The 17,354-nt window shown below is 44.2% G+C and overlaps 1 protein-coding gene across 16 annotated transcripts in view; it reads right to left on the minus strand.

Moving 5' to 3' along the window:
* The window catches only part of RAPGEF4 (Rap guanine nucleotide exchange factor 4), a 342,806-nt gene that overhangs the window by 261,720 nt on the left and 63,732 nt on the right, over positions 1-17,354 (minus strand). For 2 of the 16 annotated variants that reach the window (XM_085876087.1, XM_085876086.1), the window contains exon 1: positions 2,467-2,595. The exons of the other annotated variants lie outside the window; for them this stretch is intronic. In XM_085876087.1, coding sequence (XP_085732213.1) covers positions 2,467-2,496 — 30 coding nt within the window. In that variant the 5' untranslated portion in view covers positions 2,497-2,595. Of the gene's footprint in view, positions 1-2,466; positions 2,596-17,354 lie in introns of those variants that run through there. 16 annotated transcript variants of the gene reach the window in all.

A 17,354-nucleotide genomic window follows, 5' to 3' on the forward strand; every position in this document is an offset into this window, starting at 1 on the left:
ATAGACGGGAGGACCCTAGGTCACGCGGTTTAGTTATTGGCACTCACGGTCGGTGAGTGACCCGCCGCGTCACGGAATTATTCGTGTGCGATGGCCTACAATTCCGGGGAGTCTGGTAGGAACCGAGATAGCTTTCCCCCCTAGTGGTCTTCTCACCCGACCCCCCGGCCCACAACAATATATTTTTTTTTCCACTGATCGGCTGGATCTGAACCCAGACCCAAACCGAAATCTAATTCATTCGTCCTTGTCACACTCCAACGTGTCCGCCAAGTTTAGTCCGGATCCGTCCACAACGTTTTGAGATAACCTGCTCACAAGCAAACAAACACAAACAGATGGGGGTGAAAGCAGAATGTCCGTCCACCTTCGGTGGTGAAGATAAATATAAATAAACATTTTAAAAGTCGAAAAACATTATGAATGCAGGAAAACTCGGTCAATCATGTTTGTCCATATCCAGAGACAAAGCCTCCCAGCGATTGCAGACAAACAACCCAAGCAGGGAATTTACCCAGGGTACCAACACACAGTGGCCTACGATATTCAAAACCTACAACAGGACATTTTATGGCTCCAAACAATACATCTGCCTGGAAAATTGTTGCATCAAAGCTTTAAGTGAAATTCGTACCAAAATGGACAATCAGACTGAGAGCACACAACTCAGTGGTGTTGGCTTCGTGGCTCGGGCCGCTTCGCATCCTCAAGCCCCGACCGAGTTTGAGCCCCCGCCAGTCATTCAATTAACACCAGGTGGGGTTGACTCAGCCTGTCATCCTTCTGAGGTCGGCAAAATGAGTACTCGTGCACTGGTATAGGGGCACAGCATCAGTGGCACAGCCGCACTTCCAAGAAATGACCAGCTACCCAGCAGCCCGAAACAGAACAGGCCGCCTTTGTTCGTGTTCTCCTAATAGTGAGCAATATTTTAACAGTTGGTTTGATGATGGTTAAATGTTCTCCAAACACGATTTGGACTGACAGGATACCCCAGAGGTATGCACACTTCCCTCTGAGCCGTCTCGTCTGCGTTCGAATCCCGACCCAGCAATAAACCATCATCCCAGTGTTTCCCATGATTCAACAATGTGCATGTCGTCCCTCGGATGGACGTTAAACTGATGTCTCGTCTGCCGGCATTCCTTGGTGGATGTTAAACATCCCACGGTGCCCTTCGCAAAGAGTAGGCAGGCTATCGCCGGCAAACTGAAAAATTACAAATTCCTGCCCTAACTACTGCTGAGAAGGTAATGACAAACTAGATAGCATAACTCATGCCAAGAAACTGCTTCTGTAACCCCAATTAACACTCTCGAATTTGTTACATCACATATCAGCTCCTCAAACACGTTTTAACGACGTCGATAAAACTGATAGATGTGCACTACTGCTCTAACATCTGGCTTAACGTGAACACACACACACACACACACACACACACACACACACACACACACAATGACAGCATCACTATCATAGCCTGCACTAACAAACGTGATATGAAAAGAGAGCATATCGAGTGAAGAAAACCAATCCAATCACTTCAGTAAAATCCTGATATGAAGTTTTCTCTCCATTTAAATTGCTTAATGATGTTGTTGGACAGTACTAACACATCATCCACAAAGGGAAGGACACGGTACTAACTCGTCATCCACAAAGGGAAGGACATGGTACTAACTCGTCATTCACAAAGGGAAGGACACAGTACTAACTCGTCATTCACAAAGGGAAGGACACGGTACTAAGACATCATCCACAAAGGGAAGGACACGGTACTAACACATCATCCACAAAGGGAAGGACACGGTACTAACACATCATCCACAAAGGGAAGGACACTGTACTAACTCGTCATTCACAAAGGGAAGGACACGGTACTAACTCGTCATTCACAAAGGGAAGGACACGGTACTAACACATCATCCACAAAGGGAAGGACACTGTACTAACTCGTCATTCACAAAGGGAAGGACACGGTACTAAGACATCATCCACAAAGGGAAGGACATGGATTCCTAACACCAGTGTGACCACTCCTCATTTTCATAAATGCCAAGGTGAGCCGATGAAAAAAGCCAAGAATTCACAAGGTTTCGGAAAAGCGATGATAATAGAAAACCGATACGCCAAGAAAACCTATAGAAAACCAAGACGCCAAGGTGAACAACGAATAGCCAAGATCTTGTGAAAAAAGCCAAGGAGTGGTCACACTGCCCAACACTGACAAAACTAACAATTCCCGCTTGATTGGGAAGAGTGTGCAGGGAAAAACACAAAGGCAATAAGGACTCGTCGTGTCTTCCCTGGAATTATTTCTTTTATCTTTTATAAATAAATTAATTACTCCCCAATGAAAGCACCAACAAACAAAAACAAAAACAAATGAGCTATTTTACAGAGGATGAGGTGAAAATATCTTCCAAAAGAAGGAAAACGATTTAAAATGATGACAATACTCACAGTAAAAACCTCGGACAAGTATTGAAACATGGGGACAGAAACCACTGAGATTGGTGTCCCATGCAATGATCCCAAGTCATGAGTTGTGCTTGAGAGGGGACAGGAACATGGGTGTGACGAGCCCAGCCAGGCCTTTCCTGGCACACCCTGAGAATGGGTCAGCAGGAAGAAGAAACAGCCCCCTCTCTCTCTCCCTCTCTCTCTCTCTCTCTCTCCCTCTCTCTCTCTCTCTCTCTCTCCAAACAATCCTTGCACCACTCACTCACTCACTCGAACTTTTGTAATCTGTCAAAACACAACTACTGCACCACACACTCAGTTCAATAAACTGTGAGCATGTTGTAGCACTTGTGCTTACATGCGGACATGGGGATTTATTCGGTGATGTAAGTAGCTCAATCACTTACACAGCATTACAATAAAGTACATTTCTACACATTCCCTTGAAACACAAAAGCACATTCACACAACAAAAGTGGTCCCGTCATTAAAAAAATAATATATATCAGACCACTGCACCTGTAGTTTATCTGGGCTCTGGCCTAAAGTTGTAACCGAAATTTGGTAGCATTCTGACTGGTGGGTCTGGAGAGGAAGATTTTTGAAGAAATGTACTAAGTCGACCATTTTGACCTACTTCAAGTCATGTGACCGGAACGAGCTTTGCAATTCCTGGTACCAATGATGAGGGAACGTTGCCGCCAAATTCCAGCCAGATCGGCCCAGCGGTTTGGCCGGAGAAGTTGAAATAGGAGACGGACGGACCGTACACGATGACAATAGGTTGTCTGGAATTCCAATTCCAGATAAGCTAATGACGTACCACCCAATTTGTGTGACCCCACCTGCGAATTTCCTCGCACACATCTCCAATAAAGATACGTCCTCCTTCCTGGACCTGGTAATGAACATCTCTCCATCCACTCCACTTGACCCCTCTGGCAAAACTACAATAATTTTCGGTTGTAGTTTGAGAGCAAGTGCAACACCGAAGATTCAGGTTATTCCATCAGATCGACAGGAAAGGAATGCAACATATGCTCTCAAAAAAGGATTGTTCTTTCATCACCTCCACATCTGATAATGATTTAAGCAAATCCTTAACAACACATCCTCATCCTCATCCTCATTTTCTCTCTCTGTCTCACTTTGATGGCAGTGCTACCTGTCGTGGTGTCTCACTAAATAAGGTAATACTTCCTGGTCCAGACCTCATCAATAGTCTCCTCGGGGTATTAGGATGCTTCGGACAGGAACCCATCGTCATCATGACCGAAGTAGAGCAAAAGACCCATTAGAGAACATCACCTTCTCAATGGAACTATGTGGCAACCAACAATAACCCAGCAGACCTGGCCACTTGCTCTGTAAAAGCCTATGACTTGATGGAGTCATTATGGTCGTCTGGGCCAAGATTTCTCTGGGATTCTGAACTAACCCATTAAACCCACTTTTCCTGCTATGGAGTTGGTCAAAGATCCAGAGTTTCATTCCATAGCCGTATTAGCGACCAAGCATGAACCTTCCCTGGATACACAACGTTTCACACGTTTCTCGAAGTGGAAGTTCAAGACAACGCCTCTTCATGCACCACCAGGTGATTTAGGTCATCCTCCAGACATCTTCAGCTGTTAGTAGCGACATGTACAGTATTTGGCAATTACTTTCTGGTCACGATGGCGCAAAGAATAACTTCCGACCCTGCATCCCTGTACAAGGTGGCAAGTCACGAAGTGCAACCTTTGTGTCAGTGATATTGTTCTGCTGAAGGCGGATGCATACAGGAACAACTGGCCCTATGGATGTGTGATTGAGACATTGCCCAGTGCAGACGGTCGGGTTTGAAAAGTGCAAATCCACACCATGAAGGATGACAAACCCCATATCTACATGTGACCCATAACTGAGGTCGAACTGCTTATTCCAGCGGGGTGAGAGTGAATTCCTTCATTGTGTTCTAATGAATGTGATTTTTATATTCTCATGTTATTTTCCACTTTGTCCCTATCCATTAGCCGTGGTCTGGTCCATGAATTTAGTGACTGTGTATGATGTACCATGTATTCAGTTTATTTCATTTTTGACAAATGTCCCAACATTTTTGATAATGTTCATTAACAATTTGACGAAGTTTCGAGCCAAGGTGGCTACCCTGGTTCTCGTGTTCATGGAATTCTTTGCTCAATCAATTGCTGTCATGGTTTATATGAAAAAAAAAAAACAACCAGGTGATGAGTGCGATGTAACCAAGTTTGAATGTAAAACGTATAGTCATGTTCCACGCGTGTTTTGCTTCATGCATGTGTATTGTCTGCCCATGTCTTGCCTCATGCATAGTAATGTTTTGCCTTATGCATATTTATGCTCCCCCCCCCCATGTGTTGCGTCATCCCCGCTGCAAATAGCGAGCGGGCGGTTCCCCGGACTGGCGGGACATGTGGTTATGTGGACAAGGCACAGTTTTTTACCGACGCATTTGTGTTATTTTTTAAATAAAGAAGTGACTTCAAACTCTGCAAGTGTTGGCTAAACTTCCTGGAGCATTCTTATGCAAGAATGTGGACGTGTAGGACATTCCAGGATAGGCCTATCACTTGCCCATTGCAAACAGGCCGGTGATCTCTGTCTTCTTGTGCATCATTTTTGGTGGTGTTCCCTCTGCCCTTTTCGAGCTCTGTCCCCCACTCCCCAGGTTTCTGCAAGGCGTATGCAGTCTACTATCAACTCCCTTTTGGCTAAACTCGCAAAATCCAGAACCTTCAGTCATTCGTTCTTCATTTTTCCTGTTTGTAGAAACAAGTTCCTCAGTCTCTTCAATCTCATCCTTTCCTCCAGGGCTTCAAGACAGCTGTTCACCGCCATCTCAGATTATTCTCCATCCACAAGCATGATCTTTTCTACCCCCGTTAACCCTCCCATGCCCACCTTTTTCGAGGTATCCAGTTTTTCCTTCCACTATTGTGATTGAGAGTTTGTCGCTTCTCCCCCCACATGAGTGAGAAAGAGAGTATCAATCTTTCTCAACCCCTGTGTCCTCATTCATCCCCACATCTATTATTTCTCCAAGTCTCCCGATAATTTATCCTTCAACCCTGCTGTCAGTGTGTCCCCATCCCCCTTTCTCTTTCTACTGTTCTTCTCTTTCTGTTATGTCCCCATCCATTCCGTGTTCTCGCTCCTCCACGAGCCTCGACCCTGTATACAAACAAGTGAGTATGTCCAGAGGGCTGTGTGAGAGATGGCAGTTAATTGGTGGATGGAGTTGATTCAATCGTCTTGTTCATGGTTATTGGCATGACAAATTGATGCCAGAGAGTTGAAGATCCAGGAGTTTTCTAATGAACACAGTTGATGGGTAGAAAGTAAAATGTTTCCAATAAAATGTGTGATGGTGCACAGCAAGGTACACATTCGGCGTCGATTTCTCAATTTTATCAGATATCATTCAAATCAAACTTTGTTCATCTACCCCAACAGGTACAGTTATATTCGAAGCACATTACCATTACTCTGACATTTCAGAAAGAAAAAGTGCAACCCACTGTCTCGAAACAAAGTGCGTTTCCTCCGGAGCCGAAGAGGAAGGAAGTAAGGAAAGAACTAATTATGTCCGTTCTTAAAACAATGGCCTTTATCATTGTGTAACCAACATGTAAACAAGGAAGTGCATCACAGAATTGCTAACTTTGGAAAAAAAATATATATATATTTATGTTTGGTTTGAAAATGCAAATGTACAAGAACAAAAACAACAAAATAAGATTAAAACATTGAGTTTGTCATATATGTGGCTCCCAAAAACAGCATCCTTGGTTTTGCTCATCCAGACATAACTCGACCAAAACACGAACTCAGAAATGCATCGAAGGGGGTTCTTGGCTCAATTTATCTCCATTGGGAAGAGAGCCGGATTAATGCTCTGGGGAGGCCGAGGGCACTTAAGAAAGGGGAGCCCTTGTGTATTCCTCTCTACAAAATCATTATAAACGATTATATACACTATTGGAATTGATAAAATCATGATAAACTGAAATAACACCACAAGTGAGTACACACACACACACACACACACACATATAAATATATATACATATATAGATTACATTTAGTAATGCATATATATTTCAACTTATAATGTTTTTCTTATTGAAAATATTAACGAAGTATGGTCCGAAAGAATGGAACTGTGGCACATATGACTCATTTAAACACATGCAATTTTTTTGCATGGCAACCTGGGAGGGGGGGGGAGGCATGACGAGAGGGGCCTGGGACACATTCCCCCCTGTGCCCCCATGTTAATTCAGCTCTGATTGGGGAGAATAAGTGGGGTCAAAACTTCCATGAAATTTGTAGATTAAATAAATAAATGGCAGGTGCCTGGCAGTTAAAAGCCAGCTGTGATGTCGGTATGCATGGGTTAATGTATTTGTGGATGGACATTGGTACATGATATAAATTTGAGATGACACGAATCAGTGAAACTCTGGGAATGATTAAACTGATTGTAATGAGCCGATTTGACTGTGGAGGGCAGCATTGTATTGGAAACCACTTGATGGAAAGTACTCGAAGAGTCTCATGGTGTCTAAAATGGAAGGTTCTCATATCTACCGATGGGTTGGTGGTGCAATCTCTTCGCTCTAGAGAAACGCTATCGGTATCGGGAAGGGAATGTGAACTGACCATCTCTGTGCTTGATATAAAATCATGAATTTGGATAAGTGAACTAAGTTTCATTATCTAGAGTTGTTTGTGGACATGTGAAGCCAATTATAATAAGGTTGAAAAAATAACCCGTTATGGCTGTGCGCCAGGAAGAAGTCCTTAGAGGTCTAAAATCATCCTGAAAGGACCAGCGTTACAAAACGCCCTTGATTTGGATAATGGGGGATGATGTGAACAGATCGACAAGACAAAGACATCAAGTGAGTGCAACGCAATGGGAGCTGATGTTGGACAGGACCCGGCATGTGAGGTGATCATGTCGGAGTTGGGCCTGGAGGACATCGATTGAGTACAACGCAATGGGAGCCGACTTTGGACAGCACCCGTCTGTTGAGGTCATCATTTAGGAGTTGGGCTGGCGGGACAAAGACACTGTATGAACTCACCTCAATGTGGGAGTCAGAGTTGTACATTCATTGTATGTAATGGTGAACCTCCTCATGTGACTGTATCCGTTTATTCGAAATACAAGTTTTGTTTCAACCATTACATTGCTTTCTGTGTTCATTGCACAATCACCCAGAAGTCACAGACACCGTCTGACAAAGATCCATTCTTCTCATTCATAGCCGACCTGAACGAACGTTTATACTCGAGAGTCCATTCCTTGGGCTTGCATTCATGAGAGAATGACCTGAGTTTGGCAACACCACCATTTAAACCCTTAAAAGTGCCCTGATGTTGACAGTTACACAACAATTACACATCAAACGGCATGGATTTCTTCAATCTCAAACATTGTTGACTTTTTGGCCATTTTTTGAGGGTGAGGGGTGGGGGAAACTGAAGGAGGAATGGATGCCTCATTTGGAGTATATTTGATTTCAAACGTCTATTTTTTTTTTACCTGGTTCACAAGTAGCATTACTAGTCATACCGAGCACCTGCATAAACTACGCAGCGAGAAGGGGAAAAACATTTGACCCATGTCCACAGAAAGCGGTTCAGTTTGGCATCTATCCCAATAAATGTGTGTGTGTGTGTGTGTGTGTGTCTCCTCCATAACTCCAAATCCATGAAACCTCGCAGCCTTAAACTTTGCATGCTTACGAGGGGAACTCCAAGGAAGTGCATGAGTGAAAATTGGGTGTTTGGGTTAATTAAAATACCCCTTTTGAAGATAATTAACGGCATTATTTAATTTTATCCTTTATCAGGTACATCCTCAGACACCTTGCTCTTGATGGGTTCTGAATGCGCATCCTCGTTCTTCCTCACTGGGGTCTCAATTCACCATTTTGTTCAGCCTGCTCAACAATGCCTTGAGTTGGAACAGGCCACAATGGTTTACGAATAATAAAGCACTCAAAATGTTTTTTTTTTTTCATTTTCCTCATTCATGTCATCGAATACCTCATTGACATACCAACGAATCACTGTATACATCACATTTGTAAGTGCTATAGTTTTCAAATTAGGAGCTTGGAGCAATTTCGTGCATTACATGATGTTATTTTGCACAATCTAATCTCACGGACTAATTAAAGCATATCATGGAAATATTGAGTTGTGAGGATCGGATCACGTGGACTAAATAACTCAAACTCTGGAGTGAAATCCGAAAATATTAAGAAATCGGCAATGTTTAGATTTTTTGTGGGTATATGCCATTATCAATGAGCTTGTTATTGCTTGCCAAGCAGGCCGTTACTTATCAAACACTTCGATGGAGTGCCTGTTTGAGTGCTTAAGCTGCTTGCCAAGTGCTCTACAGTCGATAGTGGTGCAGTTCGTGTCCCGATCGGGATGTATAGTTGGCAGTTGTTTCAAGGTAGAGGTACATATGGGTAGATTTGGATCTGAAAAGTAAAGGGGCTCTCTACAGGTCTGTGCGTGCATGCCTGCATGCTTGGTTATGGGTGTCATGGTGGTGATGACGACGACGGTTTTAACTTTTAACCTCAGCAGTGGATGAGCGATCACGTTTTCCTTTGTCCTCATGACTATTTCTAAAGCAATTGTTAATTTTATGTAAAACGTGTGCTTTGGAAAGGTTATATGGTTTCTCTTTGTGAGTTTCAAAACAAAATATATTTGATAAAACCCGATTTCCAAGCCGCTTGACATATAAGCGTGTTTTCTCAATTACTGAGCCAAATTTTTCCCACTGGTCACATGCAGCTGTATATAAAGATTAATGTTTATGCACATCTCCACATGACCTGAAGTATAAATCCTCTTCAAATTTCAAGTCAATTGGATGAAAATTGAAGATTTTATGAATCCAAATAAACCCAACCAAATAAACCTAAACCAAATCCGATCACCTAAGTTGTTGACCTTTGGCCTATGTTGACCTTTTGTCCTCAAAAACAACATATTTCTTGCTTATCATGAACTCTTCCATGTGATGAAGTTTTGTGAAGATCGGTTTAAAATTGTGACCTGTAGGTGATAAACATACAAACAGACAGACAGAATAATGCAAAAGCTTAACCAATATACTTGAAAAATGCTTGATTTTCAAAAGTAAAAAACAAACAAGAAAGAAGTCATGCATGGCACTGCAAAATCCATAAAACATATTTGACCTTAAAAAATAGTTGGCTGGTTGAATTCAATGACCAAGTATACAAATCCTCTTCAAATTTCAAGTCAATCGGATGAAATTTGAGGATTTTAGAAATATAACAAAGTTGTTGACCTTTGGCCTATGTTGACCTACTGACCTCAAAATCACGAGGCTTCTTGCTAATGATGAACTCCACCATGTGGTGAAGTTTCGTGAAGAACGGTTTCAAATTGTGACCCGTAAACGATTGACATACAAACAAAGAGACAGAGAGACAGAGGGACAGAGAGACAGACAGAATAACGCACAAGACCAACCAATATACTTGAAAAATCTTCCATTTTTGTAATTAACAAACAGACAGACAGACACACAGGGGGTGAAAACATAACCGCCTTCCACTTTTGGTGGTGGAGGTAAAAAACGAAAACTACAAAAAGAAATATCAACAGATATACTCTGACAAATGGGAGAATGACAAAAGAGCAGGAGAATTAAAAAAAAAAAGAGGTTGACAGAAGAGGGATCGACAAGGAAGGCTCTTTGGAATGGCTAAGAAGAAGTCAAATTAGTTGGGATGGAGAACGAGTCATCATCAATGCCCAAGATCAAGGACATTTCACTACTGCCCCGAAGAAAATGGCGGGATTTAGTCAATCGGACAAATGTATGTTTTGTGGGGAAGAAACAGAAAGTACCAGCCACCTCCTTTCGGGATGTAAAATACTCATTTCAGAACAGCTGGACACAGAAATACATAACAGCGTCTGCAGAGTAATCCACTGGCACATCTGTAAATATTTCAACATCCCGGTCCCAGAACAACCATGGAAACACAAACCGGTGCCGATCCTTGAAAATGAACATATAATGTTCACGCATGACAAGATGATCCCATCAAGTGTGGAAACTGAAAAACAACGCATTGCGTCCGGACATGGTGCTCAACCACAAAAATGAAAAGTCGGCATTGCTGATCAAGGTCTGAGTTCCCAATGACTTTGGACTAAATGCAACAGAAATCAGGAAAATGACCAAATAGTGGGATATAAAAATGAGGTCAACAGGATGTGGAAATTGAAGAAAGCTGAAATTGTGCCAGTGATTGTTTGAGCTCCAGGAGTGATGGAGAAAACCCGTACTGAGCACTGAAAAAATCATTCCTGGGAATATCACTACAAACAAGCGACAAGTGGAGGCTGTCACAGGTTCAGTGAAGATTTTGAAAAGAGCCCTTGGAATGAGGATATGAGAACTACATGAGAACTATATAAAAAATATAAATTGACTCCTCCAATGCACTTCCAGCCGAAGAAGCTACATAAAATAACCATGAAAGGCTACCTAAGGTAAGCACTTTGCTGTTTCAAACCCTTCCCAGAATTCCTCCACAGTTGTAAAGTACGTGCTTGGGAGCCTCGTTGGTATGCATTGCTGTCTGTGCTGTCACTGATGATTCGTCAAAAAGGGATGAAACCGGTCCGGTAGCTGAGGGGGTGTGTAGCATTGGGATTCTCATGTGTGTACTCTTTGTGAACGTCTTTATCGTTGTGGAGGAACTCTAGGATGGGTTTGAAACAGCAAAGGGCTTACCTTGGGTAGTTTTTCATGGTTGCTTTATCCAGCTTCTTCGGCTCAAAGAATTTGGGAGGAGTCAATTTATTTATATAATCCCAGCTACCTGGGTTTAATTGATTAGGTGAGAGCTAATTGGTCACTCCATCCATTCACAGGTGAGAGATGTGGGTGGGCCTTTATTATATATATATATATATATATATATATATATATATATATATATATATATATATATATATATATATATATATATATATATATGACTATTCCTGGTGTTGGCTTTGCAGTTAAGGTAGTTGGCTTGGGATCTTCAGGTGCTGAGTTTGAGCCCCTGTTTATCCCGTTGAATTAACACCAGGTGGGGTTGACTTAGCCTGTCATCCTTCCGAAATTGGTGAAATGTACTATTTGCCAATGAAATTGCCTCAGCAGGCTCATGCGCCTTTACGGCACGAGAGGAGTGGTATTATTGTATTATAGGTTGACTAGCAAGGACCCGTGGAAATTCCACGCAATGTTGAATGTGACTTCAAGACCAAAGCAATCCAACCCTTCCCCCCTCACCCCTTCACTCTCCACTCCATCTCCCCCCCCCCCCCAACACTGTTCCTCCTCTCTCTCTCTCTCTCTCTCTCTCTCTCTCTCCTTTTCTGGCTCCTCTCTACTCTCTCCTTCACTCCCCGATCCTCGCCCTCTCCCCCTCCCACCATCCCCTTTATTCCCCCACAGACAGAATGGTGGAGAATATTTAATTAAATGGGCTTTTTGTGATTTTTCTGTTGCCAAACCAAAGGTATTTTTGAAGATATCAGATTGAACCTTACAGAGCTGATTTGTACAGATGTGTACTATATGTGCATAAAATCTGGTTAAAATTAGTCAAAAGTCAAGGTCAATGCCATCCAAAACATGTATAACACCTATTAGGTGTCAATTACAAAACGTGTTGTAAATTAGAAAAAAATGGTGACATAGTTTAAGAGTTTGTCTGTCTGTGGAGACAGGGAAGGAGAGGGTGGGGGAGGAGGGAGAGAGGAGTAGGGGAGAGAGGGAGGAGAGAGGGTAGGGGGAGAGAAGAGAGTGGGTGCAGATCAGGATGAATGCTATTACTGGGTACTACCTTGGAGGGCGATCTGGACTTATCCAGGCCACGGTCTCAAGTCACTGCAATGTGGCACACCCGCATTAAGGGCAAGCAAGAGGCCAGCTCGGCCTCTTGTTTCGGCCATTCTGCTGCATCCGTCATATGCTGTGTTCATGTTCTGGGCTTCCAGACCTCTGCTCAAGGGCTGTGGCGGATGAGAGAGTGGGTCTGACGTAGCACGTGTCACTTTCACTATAATCCCATGCAGTGCAGGAGGACATAACCATCACTTCCGACCGTTCCAAGAATGAAAGAATGAAAGAAAGAAAAGATAAAAACGAAAAGGTTTCACGCTTGGTGCATGGAATGTTCGCACGATCCAAGACAACACAACAAAACTGGAACGAAAAACAGTCATCGTCACTTGGGAACTCGCTCGAAAAGACATCAATTTTGCAGTGCTTAGCGAGACAAGAATTGCCAATGTGTCACAGCTCACCGAAACAGGCATCGGATACACATTCTACTGGATCAGTAAACCTGTGGATGCTGCTCAAAAGCTAGTATTGCTTTGGCCATCAAAACTGAGCTCATTACGTGGCTGGTATCCATCCCAAAAGGACATAATTAGCGGTTAATGTCAATGCGGATAAAACTTCAGGAGGACAGACATGCCACTGTTATCAGCACACATGTACCAACCATGCCCTATTCCAATGAAGAAAAAGAAGCCTTTTACAAACAACTATCACAAGTTGTATTATTTCCACCTGCCAATGCCAAAATTGTGTTTCTGAGTGATTTCAATGCCAGAGTGGGCTGCAACTCCGATGCATGGGACCAAGTTATCGGCAACCATGGTGTCGGTCAAGAAAATGGTCACGGTACCCTCTAAAGTTTTTACACCAATAACAAGCTCACCATCACGAACACACCATCTCAACAGGTGAACTGGCTGAATATCGTGTGGATGCATCCAAGGTCAAAGCACTGGCACCTAATAGACTACATCATTGTGTATCAACGTCCATCTGACGAGAGCTGTTCAGCATTCCACTGCATGATCCGATCATCGTCTGATCGTTGTTAACAGCTTTCCACATTGCGCCTAAAGCATGGAACCAATGACTCCACCAAAACCCGAAGCTGAAAACCTGGATGCACGTACCGAGCTAGTAATCAATCTCGAGGAGGAACTGGGCAGATCTGATGACACAGACTTTAACTCTTGCACAGCTGAATGGAAGGGGAAGGGGAAGGCACTCTGCGAAGCGACTCAGAAGGCTCCACTCAATACAATTGGCTACAGTACATACAATGAAAACATCATGGCTGGTTCGACAAAAACTATCCATTTATTTCCAAGCTGGATGACCTGCACCAGGAGCATGTCACCTATGCATGCAAGAACTATAATCTGTTGAAGAACAAATAAGCAAGGGCCAGAAGGGCAGCACAGAAGAAATGTCACCAAATGAAAGAGGAATGGTGCATCGACAGAGTCTGTGCACGCCAAGAAGCTGCCAATCGCAGAGAAGCTGCCAATCTTCAAAGAACTGAAAGATATGTACAGTCCTCATTTCAACGGGATCACACTGGTACAAAGGGCTGATGGGAGTTCTCTTATCATGGAGCCAACTTTGAACTTACAAATGTAGCCATCAAACTTCGACAAGGTTTGGAAACAGCCATCCAACATCGATGACGTAACAATAGAAGGCATCCACCCAATACCTGAGATGTCACACCTTGTGGTACTACCAATGCTAGATGAAATCCACGAAGTGATGAAACAACGAAAAACAGGCAAGGCATCTGGTGCTGACAGTATTCCACTGGAAGTGTACAAGCATGGCAGCCCCCCTCTGCTTTTGAAACTACATAAAATGTTCACCCGAGTCTGGTCCGAAGAGTCAGTCCCACAGGATTTAAAAGACACCACAATCGTCCGCCTGTACAAAAAGAAAGGGAACCGATTCAATTGCAACAACCACTGAAGAAATCTCACAGGATGCGCAACACTTGATGGATGCCTTCATACTCATAAGATCTGCCAACTGATACGGCATGACTGTCAGCATCAAGAAGAATGAAGTATTGCTCCAACTGAAACTGGATTCACAATATGTGGAACCCCGGGTCACAATCAATGATCAGCCTTTGAAAGTTTCGAAAAAGTTTTGCGACTTTGCCAGCATCATCAGCAACGATGGTACCATCGATGCCAAAATTACCGCACACATCAGTAAAGAGAGTGCCGCGTTTGGCCGGCTTCTCCCATGGCTGTGGTCCACCCACAACGTGTCACTCACCAAAAAGATCAGCTTCTATCGCTCAGCCATTATGTTCACCTTGCTATATGGCTGTGAGACCTGGACGTTCTACCGACGCAATGTGCAGAACTTGGACAGCTTCCACATGAGGTGTTTGCGAATAAATTTGAACATTCGCTGGCAAAACAAAGTCTCAAACACAGAAACTGATACGGTTTGGACGGCTGCAGATCCAGCCTATCAGTGGGGTACAAAATGCAAATTGTTCAGCCTGGCGGAGGAATGCACTCACTGAATGCCATTCAAATTCCATGACAAGGCCAAAAGTATGTGGACACCTGCTCGTCCAACATCTCATTCCAAAATCATGGGCATTAATATGGAGTTGCTCTCCCCGTTGCTGCGATAACAGCCTCCACTCTTCTGCGAAGGCTTTCCACTACATGTTGGAACATTGCTGTGGTGTTTTGCTTCCATTCAGCCACAAGAGTATTGGTGAGGTCAGGCACTGATGTTGGGTGATTAGGTCTGGCTCGCAGTCGGCATCCAATTCATCCCAAAGGTGTTTGATGGGGTTGAGGTCAGGGCTCTGTGCAGGCCAGTCAAGTCCTTCCCCACCGATCTCGACAAACCATTTCTGTATGGACTTCTCTTTGTGCATTGGGGGTATGGTTATGCTGAAACAGGAAAGGGCCTTCCCCAAAATGTTGCCACAAAGTTGGAAGCACAGAATCATCGAGAATGTCATTGTGTTCTGTAGCATTAAGATTTCCCTTCACTGAAACTAAGGGGCCCAGCCCAAACCTTGAAAAATAGCCCCAGACCATTATTCTTCCTCCACCAAACTTCACAGTTCGCACGATGCATTTTTAGTAGTTCTCCTGGCATCCGCCAAACCCAGATTCATCCGTCGGACTGCTAGATGGTGAAGCGTGATTCATCACTCCAGAGAACGCGTTTCCACTGCTCCAGAGTTCAATGGCGGTGAGTTTTACACCACTCCAGCCGATATATATATATATATATATATATATATATATATATATATATATATATATATATATACATATATATATATATATATATATATATATATATATATATACATATACACAAACGAACAAATACCACCCATCACATAGCTGACGGGAATATTAAGAAAGGATGGCAGAGTCAGAGAGAGAGAGAGAGAGAGGGGGAGGGGAGGGGAGGGGAGGGGGAGAGGGGAGAGAGAGAGAGAGATTGAGGGAGAGAAAGAGAGAGACAGGTGGGAGAAAAAGAGAGAGAGAGAAAGAGAAAGAGAGAGAGAGAGAGAGAGAGAGAGAGAGAGAGAGAGAGAGAGAGAGAGAGAAAGAGAGAGAGAGAGAGAGACAGGTAAAGAGAGAGAGAGAGAGACAGGTAAAGAGAGAGAGAGAGAGAGAGAGAGAGAGAGAGAGACAGGTAAAGAGAGAGAGAGAGAGAGAGAGAGAGAGAGAGAGAGAGAGAGAGAGAGACAGAGAGAGAGAGAGAGTGAGAGACAGGTAAAGAGAGAGAGAGAGAGAGAGAGAGAGAGAGAGAGAGAGAGAGAGAGAGAGAGAGAGAGAGAGAGAGAGAGAGAGAGAGAGAGAGAGAGAGAGAGAGAGAGAGAGAGAGAGAGAGAGAGAGAGAGAGAGAGAGAGAGAGAGAGAGAGAGAGACAAGGGGGAAGGGGAGTGGGAGGAGAGAGAGGCAATGGGAAGGGGAGAGTGAAGAGGGGGAGGGGGAGAGAAAGGAGGGAGGGTGTGAGGAGGGAGGGTGTGAGGAGGGTGGGGGAAGGGATCACAGCATGAGGGGAGGGAAGGCAATATGGGGGAGGGAAAGAGAAGGCAGTGTGAGGGGTTGAGAAGGGCAGGCAGGGTGAGGGGAAGGGAAGGGAAGGCAGCGTGAGGAAGGGAATGCAGCGTGAGGAAGGGAAGGCAGCGTGAGAAAGGGGAGGCAGTGTGAGGGGAGGGGAGGCAGCAAGAGGCAAAGAAAGGGATCGTACGTGAGGGAAGGGGAAGGAAACGTGGGGGGGGAGGGGAAGGGAAGGCAGCATGAGGAGTTGACAAGGGAAGGCAGCAAGGCAGTAGGGGAAGGCAGCATGAGAGGAATGGAAGGGAAGGCAGCATGGGGAGGAGGCAGCACGAAGTGAAGGGAAGGCAGCATGAGGGGAGGGGAAAGCAGCATGAGGGAAAGGGAAGGCAATGTGGGGGGAGGCGAAGGGAAGGCAGCATGAAAGGTTGAGAAAGGAAGGCAACATGAGAGAAGGTGAATGGAAGGCAACGTGAGGGGTTGAGAAGGGAAGGCAGCATAAGGGTAGGGGAAAGCATCCTGAGAGAAGGTGAATGGAAGGCAGCATGAGGGAAGAGGAAGGCAGCGTGGGGGAATATGAAGGCAGCGTGAGGGGAGAGGGAGGCTGCATGAGGGGAGGGGGAGGCAGCCTGAGGGGAGGGGGAGGCAGCATTAGGGGAGGGGAAGGCAGCATTAGGGGAGGGAAAGGCAGCATGAGGGGAGGGAGGCAGCATGAGGGGAGGGGAGGCAGAATGAGGGGAGGGGGAGGCAGTGTGAAGATCCACATTATCAACTGTCACTAATAGGTAATCTCTCTGGATTTGTTTGGTTGTTTTAGAATATTGGATGTATTATAGTGATGAGTAAGGTCTATTGAACAAGGTGAGCATGCAACTTATGGACTGTCTTCTTTCATCCTCCCAAAA

This window comes from Eptatretus burgeri, chromosome 3 (assembly GCF_056783735.1).
Source record: "Eptatretus burgeri isolate ZD-2024b chromosome 3, Ebu_testis_v1, whole genome shotgun sequence".
Taxonomy (NCBI): Eukaryota; Metazoa; Chordata; class Myxini; order Myxiniformes; family Myxinidae; genus Eptatretus; species Eptatretus burgeri.